The sequence below is a fragment of the Gekko japonicus genome, unplaced genomic scaffold, assembly GCF_001447785.1.
Source record: "Gekko japonicus isolate JY-2015 unplaced genomic scaffold, Gekko_japonicus_V1.1 scaffold209, whole genome shotgun sequence".
In the NCBI taxonomy this organism is placed as follows: Eukaryota; Metazoa; Chordata; class Lepidosauria; order Squamata; family Gekkonidae; genus Gekko; species Gekko japonicus.
In genome coordinates, this window is record NW_015172009.1 from 1,301,891 (window position 1) to 1,317,123 (window position 15,233).

Consider the following 15,233-nt stretch of genomic DNA (forward strand, 5'->3'; position numbering starts at 1 on the left):
TGGGGAAGGGAAGACTGATGGGGGGGGCATGCCTCCTCTTTGCTTCCCCAGCTGCCTTGCCAGGAGCCACACAATATGTGTGAAAGCTGCATGTGGCTCCCAAACCACATTTTGGCCATCCCTGCTCTATTCCAAGGTTGACCACATGTATCAGATGAAAGCGAGATCAGGTAGATTTTTCTGATTTAGAAGGTGTTATGATCAAACCAAGCAGTGCTCATAGCACACTTCATTTTTCCTGGCAGAACAGCTTTTTCCAGTGTTATCAACTGTGTTGTTCACAGCTTCTGTATCCCAAAGAGGTCACAATCTTATTTAAATAGTGCTATTCAGTCAACCTCTAGGTTTAAGAGTAGTGCCACACTAGAATTCACATAAACCAGGCTTCAAAAAATCTTAGGATCATTTTCTACTTGCTATAACATGAAAAAGATTTTGCAACAGCTAAAGGAACCACTGATTCTACTCCAGCCAAAAATCTCCCTAATTTTTTTCCTGCTGATACACCTATTATTCCACTTAGGGATGGAGTAATCTACAAACCTCACATTTGAGGAAAAGGGGCATTTCAATAAACAGTATTTCCTAGTATCAATTTTCTCAGAAGCCTCTCCAAGTAGGGGACCTTCCTGTAACAATCATTCATTACTTGAGATGGTATAGAATTCACACTACAACCTAGCAAGCTTTCCTGTATTGGGGCATGGGGCAATTGCCTCATGTATAGTAGGGGACTTCTGGGAAGAGGTCACAATCGAATGGTATACCTGTATGTCTGTTTTCATTACTTTTGGTTTCCAGCAAGTCTCTCATGTAAAACAAAGCAAAAGTTCTTCAGAGATGTGAATTTCTTTCAGACCATGGGTTACATTCAGAAGACATCAACAAGGTCACAGAGCCCACATAGGTCTTTGGTGTGGCAGAGAGGAAAGGGGGCAAAATTGTGCCCCTCATACCTCTTCTGCAACAGCTGACAGAAGATAGCTTTACCTCAGGTGCTTTCACACATGCTAAATAATGCCGTTTCAATCCACTTCAGTGACTGTTTGAAAGTGGATTGAAAGTGCATTATTTATTGTGTGCTCCTGACCCACACAGCTGTTAGTCTGCACAATTTCCAGGCTTGCAGGACCCAACTTTACAGGGTTGGAAGGAGCTCCTGGGGGACAGGAACATAGCAAACAACCATGTTCTTTCTACTGATGACTTTGCTGGATGCTGCCCTATGATTGTAGCTTGCAAAAATCCCATAAACCATTTCATGTTAATTTTCAAAACCAACACTAAATAAATTACTACATGACATCTCTTGGGTGAAAAAAATCATATGGTATGACAGAGTTGCCACAATGCATAACATCTGACTCTCTATTTCAAGGGTAATGAGAACAAAATTCTGCATCAAGGAGTTAACACACTTTTGGAAATAGTTTTAAAATTACAAATTCCCATACTTACCAACATTTAGGAAATTCCCAGCTAGGAGTTTGCAAATATCTGTGGTTGTCTGTCTGCTTATATTCCCAACATATTTTGTTTGTATGGTAGTGCAGGTATTCTTTTGAAATTAAAGCTGCTGATAGCCACATACACATGAAACAGACTAGATTAATTCAAGAATGTAACTCCTTCTGATATGACAATGCTTTGCATATTATATAATTATAATGCGATTTAAATTACAACATAAAGAATCCATGCCAGTATAGCACTGTAAAAACTGTTGTTTGAAGTATTTGCTACAAGGTTTTGTAGTACAAAACTCAGTGGTTGTAAAAAGCATGAAACCACAGCAGCTGTTAATTGCATGTTCTTCAGACAGAACTGCCCGAAGGTGCTCATAGATCTTTTCCATCTTCCCCTTCCTCAGCAGCATCCTGAGATTTCCAAAAACTGGTACTTGTAATCACAATCCATGGACTAAATTCTGTGAATAAGGAGTCCCTGGTGGTATCCCTCCTTACTTTCTTCTTGTGTTGACAGCCTTGTATCAGCAGAAACTCTGCTGGCAAGAAAGTGGTCGTGGGAAATAGCTGTGATCATGAATACTCTTGCATTTGTGATACACAGGAACCAACCCACTGAGCTCACAGTACAGTGGAAGAATGTAAATAGCCATTGTCATAACTGTATAGGTGTACAGATCCCTATTCCTCTATTCCCATATCAGCATTCAACAACGGGAACTACGATCTCTGTGGTCATACAACAGTATCATACCAGAAGCATTCAGTGTATCACTGCAATTGGTCGTGCAGTGTACTACCTTAGGGCATGTATGCTGTGCTATCTAGTAAGCACAAGAGCAAAGGTACAAAATAGTACAGAGGAAGAGAAACAGGGAGTGACAAATGTAAGGTATTTGGTGATGTAGAATTTTTCACATATGGTTTGCCCTAATCAAGCTAGTCTTCTGAAAACTGCCTCAAAATGGGCTACAAGGAGATTAGCATGCACTGTGTGTTGGTGCTTATATGTCTGACAGATACAGGTTGCCCACTGAAGTGACATATGTCAAGTATATATCCAGTATCAACACAGTAAAGTTCAGGTATGACAAAAATAAAAGTTAATAGAAACAGGAACAGATGGTACACTGAAGTGCACATCTACTAGTCTCCCTGGGCCTTCCCCTTTGTACAGGGGTCTCCTGTGCCCTAGCTTTTTGTCTGCAGGAATCCTCCAAACTCTTGTTAGGGGGAGGCGAGGAAGAAATCTGCTACCACAATTGTCTTTTACCTACGTAACCATAGGATCCAGCCTGTAGTTTATCACTCAAATAAAAACAGGCAAGTATAAACTGAGTAATTACATAAATGCCTGTTCGTTTCTACTGTTCAGAAGTTTGTACATTTTCCTTTTATTTTCCCTCCATAAATTCTTACTGCTTTTCAAATAAAAAGTAGGTCATTTTATCAGACACCAATAAACCTGTCAACAGGTTTTAATAAGAAAAACTTATTGCATATTTGGCAAGCAGCCTCTCAAGAATGCACTGCTGCGAAGATCTTGCTGACATTTCAGCACCATGCACCAGAGTAACCATGGCATAAGTGAGCTGACAAATACATCCTTGGGGAGAAAGAACCGGCTGGGTGGTCTGAAATGCAGAGCTATACTTAAAGGACAAAGACAAGGTACATAGAAAGGGAAGAGGACAGAAATGGTAGTCAACATGAAATGTCAAATACAAACCTAACAAAACTATGCACCCTAGAAGAGGCAAGACAGTAAAATGACAGGGGCCAATGAAAATTAGAGGCAAAAATCTAATGGTTTACGACCATACACCCCAATTTATTCATAGGAATGCAGGTTCTATGGGGTATGAAAAACCTCTTAAAACCACCATATCAAAAGACTCTTAACACTAAAAGGCATTTGAACGGAACAGTGGCACACTAAAAAGAAATGAAGATAAACAGGGCTGAGTATTAACATTCATGTTGTATTTTCAGGCAAGGAAGAAGATTAATTATATTCCTTACAACTTCAAGTCCCAGGGCAGCCACATAAATTAACCTTATGGTTATTGTGGACTTTGCTCACAGCAGTACACTGAACAAAGAAACAGTTTTGTACAAGTCCCAGAAAGTCTACAAATGTCCCTACACAACAATTGTGGTGAAGAACATCTGCATTTCCCACAGAAATCAATGTGTGGAGCTGCCTTCCAGCTTGTGTCTCTCCCCAGTTCACATGGGAGACCAGCAGCATTAGAATGCTTTGGCCATTCAAGACAGCATGGCCCTTGAACACCCTCTCATACTACAGCCGGATGGACCAAAGAGCTCACAATAGGCCTTTCCATCTCCTTTTATGTATTTTCAGAGATGGGAAGAGATTGGCATCTGAGGCAGGGAAGGAATGAAGTGGGGAACAGTGCAGCAAATTTAGCTGATTGACCTACTGAGCAACAGGATCTAGTAGGTAAGTTAACAGTAAAGCAGCTGAATTAGGGATGTAGAAGAAAGAAGCAAAAAGAAAAAAATATTCACCCGACAGGCATTTGATTTCCCTTAATAAAAAGCAACAGTAAAACCCTTCTAACAGTGGGGCTGTGGGAAAGAAAGAATCAATGAGCTTGTCGCCACCAAGTTGCTGCTGCTCTTTCATCCCCATTCTGCACAGCTACTGAAGGAAAAGAAGCTGAAGCACGACAGTGATGGAGACTTGTAGATCCATGTAAGCTAACAGTACTCAGCAGGGCCATAAATGAAGCTACCATCATCAAGTGTTAGCAGAGAGAGAGAGAACCATTTTTAACATTGATACAGACCTCCTTAATATTAAGGTGTCTGTTTTCGCTTAGGAAATACAAAAGGATATTCTAGTTCTATACAAAATAGTGGATAAAATGGCTAACATGGGAACCCTACAAAGCTTTACACTAACTACGCAGCAACCAACCAGTCTCCTCACCCCCCACCCCGAGACAGTGCTTTTTAACTAATGGTAGCTCCTCTAAAATTTAGACTACTGTCAAGAGAGCCATGCTACTCAAGTAAAAAGTATGGGATCCTGTATTTAAGGACTGTGTAGACAAAAGTGCAAAATAGAATGTGAAAGAGCAGTTATGTTTATGCTCCAACAGTCTCCCCCCATCCAAAAAATTTCCTTATATATTTTGGTTCTATAAACTCTAACATTTCATATCCTGTCCTTTAAAGAAAGCTTTGGATAGTTAAATACTTCAAATAAAATCTCATGCTTCACAGGGCAGCATTTGAGGTATTTTATTGATATAGCAATCTTATTTCAAAATGGCATTATTACAAAATGTAAAAATCCAGCTAAACCAGAAACATTGAGATTTCTTTTTTCCTGGGCCTTCTGAGTCATTGATCTTACCCTCCAAATCTCACAAAATAATCTCAATCCCCCTTATCAGCCTGATTACACAGGTGCAAGATGTGCCAGAATGGCCTGGTACAGATAAATACATCAAAGGCAAAAGCTGTAAAAGCTAAATGCATGCAACAGGTGCTACCAGGAAAAAACCCTCAGATAACCGCAAGTGAGATCTAAAGAGAATTGCAGAGGCAAGAGTTCTGTTTCAGTCATCTTTGTCTTTTGCTCCATGTTTAAGGATGCGTGTGAACTCAATGTAGTTGAAATTGCCCTTTTTATCAATGGGTGCCTCTCTGAACAGCTCATCTACTTCTTCATCTGTAAACCTGTCTCCCATTGTCGTCAGCAACTCTCTCAGGTAGTCTTCCTGAATGAAACCTAGAAATACAAAGCATTAAAAGCCTTTATTGAAAAAAATAAAGCACAATAATTTTTTAAAAATAAACTTAAGTCATACATTAGCCGGGTTATACAATATGAATTGTTTTGGGGGCTCTCATCATGATGAAATAGAAACACTGGATTAAACTCCCTGATTTTGAAATCTGTTTGCATTAAATACAAACGGATGAAGCCTCATGCTCCAGGACTACAAATCAAGTGCTGGTGGAAGCCTGATACCAAATTAATAATTACCATTTCCCCTTGGAGATGACAGCATTGTTCTTTTATCCTGTGGTCACATTCTGCTAAACAACAATGAAGTGCTTCAGATTCCCACCAGATTAAAAAAAAGACCCCACAATTAAAAAGAACTGCAATTTAATAATGGCTCAAACTCAAAATCTAGGTCAGCATTGCTGAAAATAATTTATCACAACTGGCAGACCACAAGGACTTGCAGGGGGCATCTCATTTTCCCAATTATCCCCTTCCACACTATTTCCCCTTCCCTGGGTAACCCCCAAAGCCTCTTCTTTTCCTATTTATTTTTCTCCTTCCCACTCACCAGCCAAACTACCTTTATCTGCCCCCCGTTTTCAGCTTTCATTCCTTCCCTACTCCTGGCAGCCTCTCTTTGGGAAAAGTCTAGCGGAGTTGTACAGTGGCTACCAGGCTGAGTTCAGTGGTATGGAGGCCATGATTGTGAAGTCTGCTTCCCTCTTTCCTGCCCACCTACCAGCTGGGCTTAGTTGCAAGGTGGCACTTGCCACTGGGTCAGGCCAAGGTGTGTGGGTAATGAGTTTCCAGTAGTCACCACTGGGCCTGTCCCTGGTCAAGCACTCCTCCATCAGGGAACAGTGTGTGTGGAGGCTTTTCTAGGACTGTTTCTGCCTCCCAGTCCACTCCTGCCCCAGCTTTGCTTTACAAAAACCAAGGCCTGGAAATATTGTGGTTGACCAGCAGCCCCAACAACCACTGAGAGTTCCATGGGCATTCTTTTCTTGAAGCTACAAGCACTGTTTCTGGACTTTCGGGGAGTTTTTCTGCAACACTGGGGCTTCCTTCAGGTTTGCGGTGTCTGTCCACAGCTCCATTTTGTGACTCTACTGACCGTATCTTCCATGGCATGGCTTGGAAATATTTGTACCCAAACCCTAAGGGTTTTGGTTATGTACTCAAATTGTATTTGAAATGTATTCACTACCCCAAGCCTAGTTCCATGATCTGAGCTAGTTTAATATTCCCCAAAGACTACACCACTGCGTACAGTATGTATTATCTGCTTGCTGTTTGTATTATCCTGCTCCCCTGTGTTGTCTTCTACCTATGTAATACCACTTTCTTCACTGTTTAACATCACATCTAATATGCAGTGCTTTTTTCAAAGTTCTGTAATGCTACATCAATTGCACTGCTTATTAAATTGTCACATCCTGTAGATTGCATTGACTTTACTACGTAATCTGTCATGACACTCAGGCAGAAAGACAGACTATAAAGAAATAAATAATCCATGTTCGTGATGGTGTTTGTGATAAATCATTGTTACAGGCTCTGGGTGTAGTGAAACACACTGACTTCTGCCATCACGAACATGGATTATTTTGTCAAAACAAATAAGACTTTTTTAACCCCAATAAACTACCTTGGCTGGAACAAAAACAGACCCTCAATCTCAAAATCAGTAGATTTTTTGAGGAATTGTAAGTACCTCAATAATTAGTAAACATAATCAGTAAACATGATCAAGTATTTTTCTGTAGGGACCTAAATTGACTGGAGCACAGGTAACAATGCCCTAAAAGGACAACATTGTTGAGCCAATTCTCCATGCATTCTGCTAAAAAAGTTATTTTTTACCTCAGCATTTTTATTTACGGGATTTAACCATAATTATTTTCCCAGTGTAGGATTACAGCTGAACATCAAGAAGACCAAAGTAATAATGACTATGGAGAATTATGCAAATTTAAGGCTAACAATGAAGAAACTGAAATTGTTCAAGATTCTCTATTCCTTGGCTCCATCATCAACCAAAAGGGAGACTGCAACCAAGATATCTGAAGGATATCAAGACTGGGAAAGGCAGCCATGAAACAGCAAGAAAAGATTCTTAAGTGTAAGGATGTGTCAGTCACTGGTGACCAAGATCAAGATAATTCATGCCACAGTATTCAACTTTACTATGTAGGGCTGTGAAAGCTGGACAATGAAGAAAGCAGACAGACAGAAAGTTGATTCACTTGAAATATGGTGTTGGAGGAGTTTTGCAAATACCATGGACCACCAAAAAGAAAAATCAGGTTAAGAACTTAAAAAGAGCCTTACTGGATCAGACCAATGCTCCATCTAGTCCAGCATCCTGTATCATACTGTGGCCAACCAGTTATCCTCTGGAGGGCCAACATCAGGGCATAGAGGCTGAGGCCGTCCCCTGATGTGGCGTTCTGGATCTGGGATTTAGAGCCTTGGTGCCTCTGAATGTGGAAGTTCCCCTCAGTCACCATGGCTAGTGGCCATTGATAGATTTATCCTCCATGAACCTATCTAATCCCCTGTTAAAGCTGTTTATTCCTGTGGCCATCACTACATCCTCTGGCAGCGAATTCCGCATTTTAATCACACTCTGTGTAAAAAATTCAAGAAAGTTCATAATAAAGATCCAAAGGATCTATGATGGTACCTGTTGCTTCTTCATCAAAGCAAGCAAAGGCATTTCTGATTACATCTTCTGGATCAGTGCCATTTAGTTTCTCTCCGAACATTGTCAGAAACATGGTGAAGTTTATTGGTCCTGGGGCCTCATTCATCATGGCATCTAGGTATTCATCAGTTGGATTCTTTCCTGCAATCAGGTATTCAAATAGTTAAAATCAGATAAGATATAATATTTGTATTCTATGGCTTGTTGCTGTAATACATGCCTGACTGACCTGTTACAGAATCAGCTTTTTGAAAAATGTTCAGCTGTAAATGTTAAGATTAATAAAACTTCTGGCACTGAAAGCATTAGAAAAACTCAGGCAAAGCAAGTGCTACCCCCCCTCCTTTATAGCTAATGGGAAGCATGCATAACCATATACAAGGGGGGGGGACATTACCCAGTGAAGCAAGCATATCATGCAGGTCTTCTTTGTCAATGAAGCCATCTCTGTTTTGATCAATCATGTTGAATGCTTCTTTGAATTCTTGAATCTGTGACTGGTCAAACATAGCAAACACATTGGAAGTTGCCCGCTGGGGGCGCTTCTTTGTGGTCTTGGTCTTTGCTCTTTTGCTCGACATATTGGCTGTTGGATTCTAGGAGAAAAAGAAAATAGTCACTGATTTCTATAGCCCAGACAAGAAAATGACATAACAGGGAACATACTTGAGTCACAAAACTATTATTCCTATATAAGAACTCCTAATAAAAGACAGCTACATTTAAATGTACTGGTTTATTACTGCAAGGAGACTTCTGGAAAAGTGCACTAAAATAATAAAGGAGGATCAATAGTACTTGAATTAAAAAAAAACCCTCTTAATTTGTTAAACAGCTAACATGATCTAATGGCTAAGGCATTATGTTTTGATGTGGAAAAATCAAACTCAAAACAGCTTTACCAAGAAATTCACTGGATGGACTTTCATAGCTAAAAGGTAGTTCTCAGCTCTTTAGAGAAAGTATGGGACTTAAATTTTTTAAAAGTATCACTACAGAGTAGACACATTACCCAGAGCTGAGAAAACTGGGATTTTCAGCCATACTACATGTCTAAGACACTGCCAGGATACCCTCAAAACTAGACTTAATTCCCACATTTTATGGGACAAAAGACTGCTTGCATTTCTTAGAAACAGTAATTCTGACTACTTCTGGAAAAGCTTGGTAATCACAATTTAGGCACACAGCTGAGCTCCTGTACAGTTTTGACTTCATAATAAGGCTGTTCCCCCTGTGTATGATCCTGATGTTTTCTCACCTATTAAATCCTCCTTGATAAAAGAGAACAGGTAAAGCGGCAAGCCTTAGATTTTTTCACCCCTGATCTTCAAATAAATCCCTAAGTGAACAATATCTGCAATAAATCTTGACTTACTGATCAGTATTAAAGCTCCCTAAAGGGAGGGAGAAACCTTTTTTTGCAACCCATCATGACCTCAGGCTAATTTAAGGACACTTTGTTGTGATGTTTCATGATCATTCACAATTAAGTAGACTATAGATGTTTATAAATTATAAATAATGGTTAAGCACAATCCCAACAAGGCCTAGTACAGATGATTCATATTTATACATAGTTTGTAGGAGGAAGGGGAAGTGTACGGGCACAAGGACTGCTGCAGAATGGCCTTAGAACAGCATATAGATTGTTATGGAAGGTCTTATGGAGCAATAATATAAAAGCATTGAGACCGATACTTGAAACACCAAAGTAGATTCTGAAGTATTTCTACAGCAGATTCTACATTCTATAAAGTATTTCAGTACCAGACTATTTCTGATTACTAAATGTGTGCTTAATATAGAGTTTCTAATACTTTAGGTATTTGTGATTTATTAATACTGCCTATAAATCATCAATATATACCTAATTCTCAATATGAACAAATCTGTGGATACATAAATTGAGAGATGGAAGCCATATATCGACAAGACAGATCTTTCAGCAATCCTGAAAAAAGCCCCAGGTTTGCAGAAAGAATTTTTTAAAAGGGTTGCCCCACCCAGCCCCAATAATAAAAGCAGGGCCTAAAGCTTTAACAAATGAATGCCCTTTCAGTGAACGCTGTGAGGGTTGCTAGACAATCACAACAATATTCCCAGCCTTCAAGCCTTGGTCTTTCAGAAAAAGGCAAGGGGAGGGGAAAGCATCCTTTCCAGGACTGTTCTGGCCTTTGAGGGAGGACTTGCTGGGGCCAGGCCTGAGAGTAACCACCAGGTGACTTGATACCATACATCTTGCATGACTCACCCTAGGGCTGGCTACTTGCTACTGTTCAACAGCAACCACTCCACTTAACTCAGTGTGGTGCAGGCATTAGAGTTTCAGACTAGGATCTTAGAGGTCAAAGTCTGAATCCCAACAATACTGTGGAAGCTCACTGGTTGACCTTGGGCCAATCGCACACACTCAGCCTAAAGTACCTCAGAAATAGGCTCCTCGGGTCTCCCTCAGTCCTGCCAACACTTCACAAGATGGTGGAGGAGAAATGGCAAGAAATTGAGAGGGGGCACACTGGCATTAAGCAGGTGTGCAATGTCAATTCTGAGGCCAACTGAACATTATTACAATGATGGTGCCAGAAGTGATTTTACATACCAGCACAATGCTGGTGCATGTGTCACTGCCCTCCAATTCCCACCCACTACTCACAGGGTTATTGTGAGGATAAAATGGAGGACAGGAGAATTATGTAAGCTGCTTAGGGTCCCCACTGTGAAGAAAGGCAGGGTATAAATAGAGGAAATAAATATAATAAATATAGCTGAAGAAGATAGGACAGATAGCAGATGGAGAGAAGAAAAGCAAGCAAGGAAAGGTGAGGCTATTGGAGCTGTCAAGGCGAGGGAAAGAGAGGGGAAAACAAGGAAAGTGAGTCTCCCTCCCCCCAAGCCTTTGCAGGTTCCCCACTGCACAAATGAGCCACAGCTTTCCTGGGGACAGACTGCCAGGTCAGTGAAGGAGGAAATGCTGAAGACAAGGGAGCAGATAAAGGTAGGTTGGCTGGTGGGTGGGAAGGAAAAGCAGGAAAAGTGGACAGGCTCTTTCAGGGAAAGGAAAGAGGAAATTGTAGAGGGAAAATGAGACATCCTTTGCAAGCACTTGAGGGTCCCCAACTTGTAGGTACTATTTTTTAAAATTTAGAGATCACAGAAAGTTAAGTAGTATGATGATGGGCAGTATTAATAATTCACAGTAGAATAAGATTTCCAATACCCTAAGACAACAGTCTAAACCAAACAGAAGAACAAACCAAGTTCTCTATAGTATAACAGCCAATATCAGAGATTTATTATTAATTGCAAGTGATCATTGCATACAAGTTACATTAGATGGTTAACACTGTGAGGTTCACATCATTCATACTGCTGAGATTATTATTTTTATGATATATTGTATTACTCTAACCAGACACTAATCATTTCTAGTAAAAGGAATTTTTTTGTAAATATAAAACAGAAACTATAATTAGAAAAGTTGTTTTCTTTATTTCCTCCCAGGATTGAAACCCAGTCCCAGGCACCAGAATAATTTTACTAAATGAAGATGACATTCTGAGACAACCAAATCAACACAGTTCCTACTAACAGCTAAACATAAATATCTAATTTTCTTTACCCCTCAAAAAACCTCAAATGTCATATTCCACAACTCAAGCCTTTTAAAATTCAACATGTATGTGAAAGCAGCTGTAGACATCCAGTGCAGACAATATAAACTGTTTACTACTACTACTACTACAGAAACATATCCTGTTCTGCTAACATGAACTTTCACAACACCCTAAAATGAAACTTTTGTCCTTATGGCTGTTTTCTACCCTTTGAGAGAAAACGTCTTCACATAGCTTTATTTTTGAGTTGTCTTAGTCCAAAACCACACTTTACAGCCCTGGAAAACCACATTATTAAAATAGGTTTTCCCCCCAACCAGGCAATATCCCTCAATCATACAGAAATGTTCAAATGAACTCTGGACTTCCTCCCAAAATACAAAACCATAAATTGTACAAGGGAATAACCTTACCATATTACAAAGCAAAACTGCAGCTCAATAGTTTACTAAGCTTCCAGATAGCAGGAGATGATGTTGTACACGAGTTATATTGTAGGGGAGATCTACAAATAGTAACACTGATTTCATCTGCTGATTAAGTCCAGAATTTTAAACTTGTGTTCCATATACAACATTGCTCAGACACATAAGAACACAAATTACTGTCACAGACTAAAAATAAGCTCAAGTAGAAGTCACCCGACAAACATTCATTGCCCTATCACAAGCAGAATAATCTCACAAGTACATGGTAGATGGAAGATTCCATATTGAAACATCTTTAATTTTTCTCAGATTTTAGTAGTTGCCCTACTACCAGTGTTCCCTCTAAGCTGAATTTGTGTGAGCTAGCTCATAGTTTGTTAGCCTCCAGCTCACACATTTTTGTCTTAGCTCAGGAATGATGGCTCGCTCCAGAGCAAACTAATTTATCCAGTAATCAAATCTCTCGCTCACAACTTAAATGCCAGTAGCTCACAAAGTAGAATTTTTGCTCACAAGACTCCATAGCTGAGAGGGAGCATTGCCTACCACCCATAAAAGCTGAAGAAGGTGAACTGAACAGATTCAGGACCACTTCATAAGACGTTTTTCCTACACAGGAGTCACTTCCATGTAGCAAAAACACATACACAGTCATGCAACACGCACTCTCTTTTGCTCACCACATGTAAGATTCCTCATCAATGCAACCCTATGCAAACAGCACTGCTATTTATCCAAGCCTCTGATCATCTAACTAGTTGGGATTATTTATATAAAAAGCACCTACAGGAAGTGAGAAAACTGTGGGAGGAAAGCAAGACATGCTGAAAAGAGAAATTGAAAAAGCTATCCCACAGCATTTCTACTGATTGATTCCCCAGGCAAACTCCAGTGGATTAAGAGGCACAATCTTGAACCCACTACATCATATATGAGGTATTTTGGAAAAAAAATATTTTGGGGGAAATAAAACCTACTTGACCTCAGAATTTTATCATATACTACCAACCACATAGTCCGCAAATAAAGTCTCTTGGTTTTCCTGGAGAGGAGACAATAAAAGCAAGAATAGGTCTACATCTTATTTATGGTGGCCAAAAGTAACTTTAATGTTATGATTACCTATTCAACTAAAATGCAAAATGAGGAAACTAGTCACAGAACTTCTCCTTTTGTATTTTTCTTTTCCATGTACAATACATTCACTGAAATGTTTTAATACTTGAGATTTACTAGGTGAAACTCTGTAGCTAATGTACAAACAGGATTTTTTGCATATCAATCCTTTGGACATCCATTAGATACCCAAAAGAACTCTTTCAGTGAGCTCCAAAACAAAGGCCAACTGACTATAAGCTACATTTTACTGGCTTCTGAAAGCCATTACTTTACATGAAATGTACTCTGCTGTGTCCTTTCTTCCGTAATAAAAACTGGACTTTCAAAACTATCTGCAGCATGTTAAGCTTCTTTGGTGACCAGGCAAGAAAACTTGACAAAAGTTTATTCTACATAGTTATTCATGTCCTGAGACCCACATATAAGACAGCCTCCTCTGCTCTGTCAGCCTTGCTCATCTGAGCAGGCTCTTCTGAAGTTGCTGCCATGAAAACAGGTAAGATCACTGGCTGTCTCCGAGTAGTTTCTGTGGTGACTCCCTGGTGAAATAACGTACCTGACAAGGCCAGGAAGGCACCAACACTAGTATCATTCCACAGAATGGGTAAAACGAAACTTTTTAGGAGGTCATTTTCTGAAAGGGATGCTTCTGATTTTTAATGTCTGCTGAAAGTTTATTAAGGGTTTCATCACAGGTTTTTAATTTTGTACTGTGCCTCAAGAAATGCAGACTAGAAATGAAGCAATGCTTGTAAAGCAATTATTGAGCAAAACCCCTCTTTTTTAGCTTGAAATTTTAAAAGGAAATTACTTTTAGTGAAACAGAACAGCCCCAAAGCCCTTAATAAGGTCTGTTCATTTACACCAGTGAGTTTAAGGTGACTTGAATCAGAGGAAGGGCTCCTTGAAGTGATGCAGAAGACAGAGTTGAATGAGTAAGGCAAGCAACTGCTCAAGTAGTTTAATTAAGACAACAATGCTCTCAACAGAAATACAGCTCCAAGGTTCCAAAGTCTAGGTTTAGAGGGCATCCACAATTCTACACCCTCAAGTAATGCCCAAAAAATGTTTAACAGGCATCTCGTATTACTTTCCTGGGCTTACGTACTGAACTTAAGAGAAACGGAGGCAAGTATACACAAGACACCCATTATGATGAATTTCAGTAAATGTATTAGCACACATTTATATTTATACAGCCACTCTAGTTGGCTATTTAGATCAGGTCAGTTTCTACCTCAAGACCTATTTTGGGGGCGTGCCTGCAATGAGTATTGCAACTAGAATCTTGCTATAGTGAAACACCCCTTTTCACGTGGTTTCTCTTGGAATGCAAGGCAAGATGCTCCGTGAGAACTGAAACAACACTGTAAATATGCAGGCCTCAAAAGCAAATTTGCAGTTTTCCAGTCCTACTCCATGCAATCAGTGTGCATGATGACCCATCGCCTTATTCTTGAGCTCCTCGTTTTTAATGCTAACATTTCCACAGCTACTTTCAGCTCTACCTTCCATGACAAACTGCATCTACAGCCCCTGAGCAAATTCTACAGAGAAGCTCATTGTATTTCACACGGCTGGAGCCTGGAAATGAACTCTGTAACCAGCTTTGAGTTGAGGAGTTACCCAGAACGCCTGTAGAGTCCTTTCAAGGCTTGGCTTTTGGACGAATGATGTGCTGTCCAAGTGCATCTGAACTTACACAAGTCCTATCATTCAGCACGGGCCATTCTCCTCTAGAAAACTTCTCCAAAGCAATCTGGCACAGACCTACCGAGGCAGGCCCCAGAGAGCTCTCAGAAGCGGAAGGAGCTTAAGACAAAGCGTTTAAGGGACATCCGAGGTAACCGGCCGACTGCTCCCGGCAGCGCTCCCAACTCTCGTGCGGAAACGAAGGCAAGCGGGATGCGCAGCGCCCAGACTGACACGCAGCGAGCAGCTTCTGTGCCGACAGTCACTGACTCCGCAGGGTTTGGTTCAGGGGCCCCGCCGGCCCTTGTCTGACAGGAGCCCAAAGCCACCGACACAAGCACCACAAGGCCCGGGCGGATCCAATTCACGAGCGGCGTCTTGCAGCCACTTCCTGAAAGCCCATTTTGGGGCACGCATCGAGGTGGCGCTCCACTCCCC

General features: G+C 40.5%; 1 protein-coding gene across 3 annotated transcripts in view; it reads right to left on the minus strand.

Moving 5' to 3' along the window:
• Positions 1 to 4,721: 4,721 nt before the first annotated feature.
• The window catches only part of LOC107118014 (myosin regulatory light chain 2, smooth muscle minor isoform), an 11,471-nt gene continuing 959 nt past the window's right edge, over positions 4,722 to 15,233 (minus strand). For 2 of the 3 annotated variants that reach the window (XM_015420235.1, XM_015420234.1), the window contains exons 2-4: positions 8,337 to 8,535; positions 7,919 to 8,080; positions 4,722 to 5,229 (exon numbers count right to left, since the gene is read on the minus strand). In XM_015420235.1, coding sequence (XP_015275721.1) covers positions 5,057 to 5,229; positions 7,919 to 8,080; positions 8,337 to 8,520 — 519 coding nt within the window. In that variant the 5' untranslated portion in view covers positions 8,521 to 8,535 and the 3' untranslated portion in view covers positions 4,722 to 5,056. Of the gene's footprint in view, positions 5,230 to 7,918; positions 8,081 to 8,336; positions 8,536 to 11,969; positions 12,041 to 15,233 lie in introns of those variants that run through there. The other variant, XM_015420233.1, reaches the window with a different exon arrangement.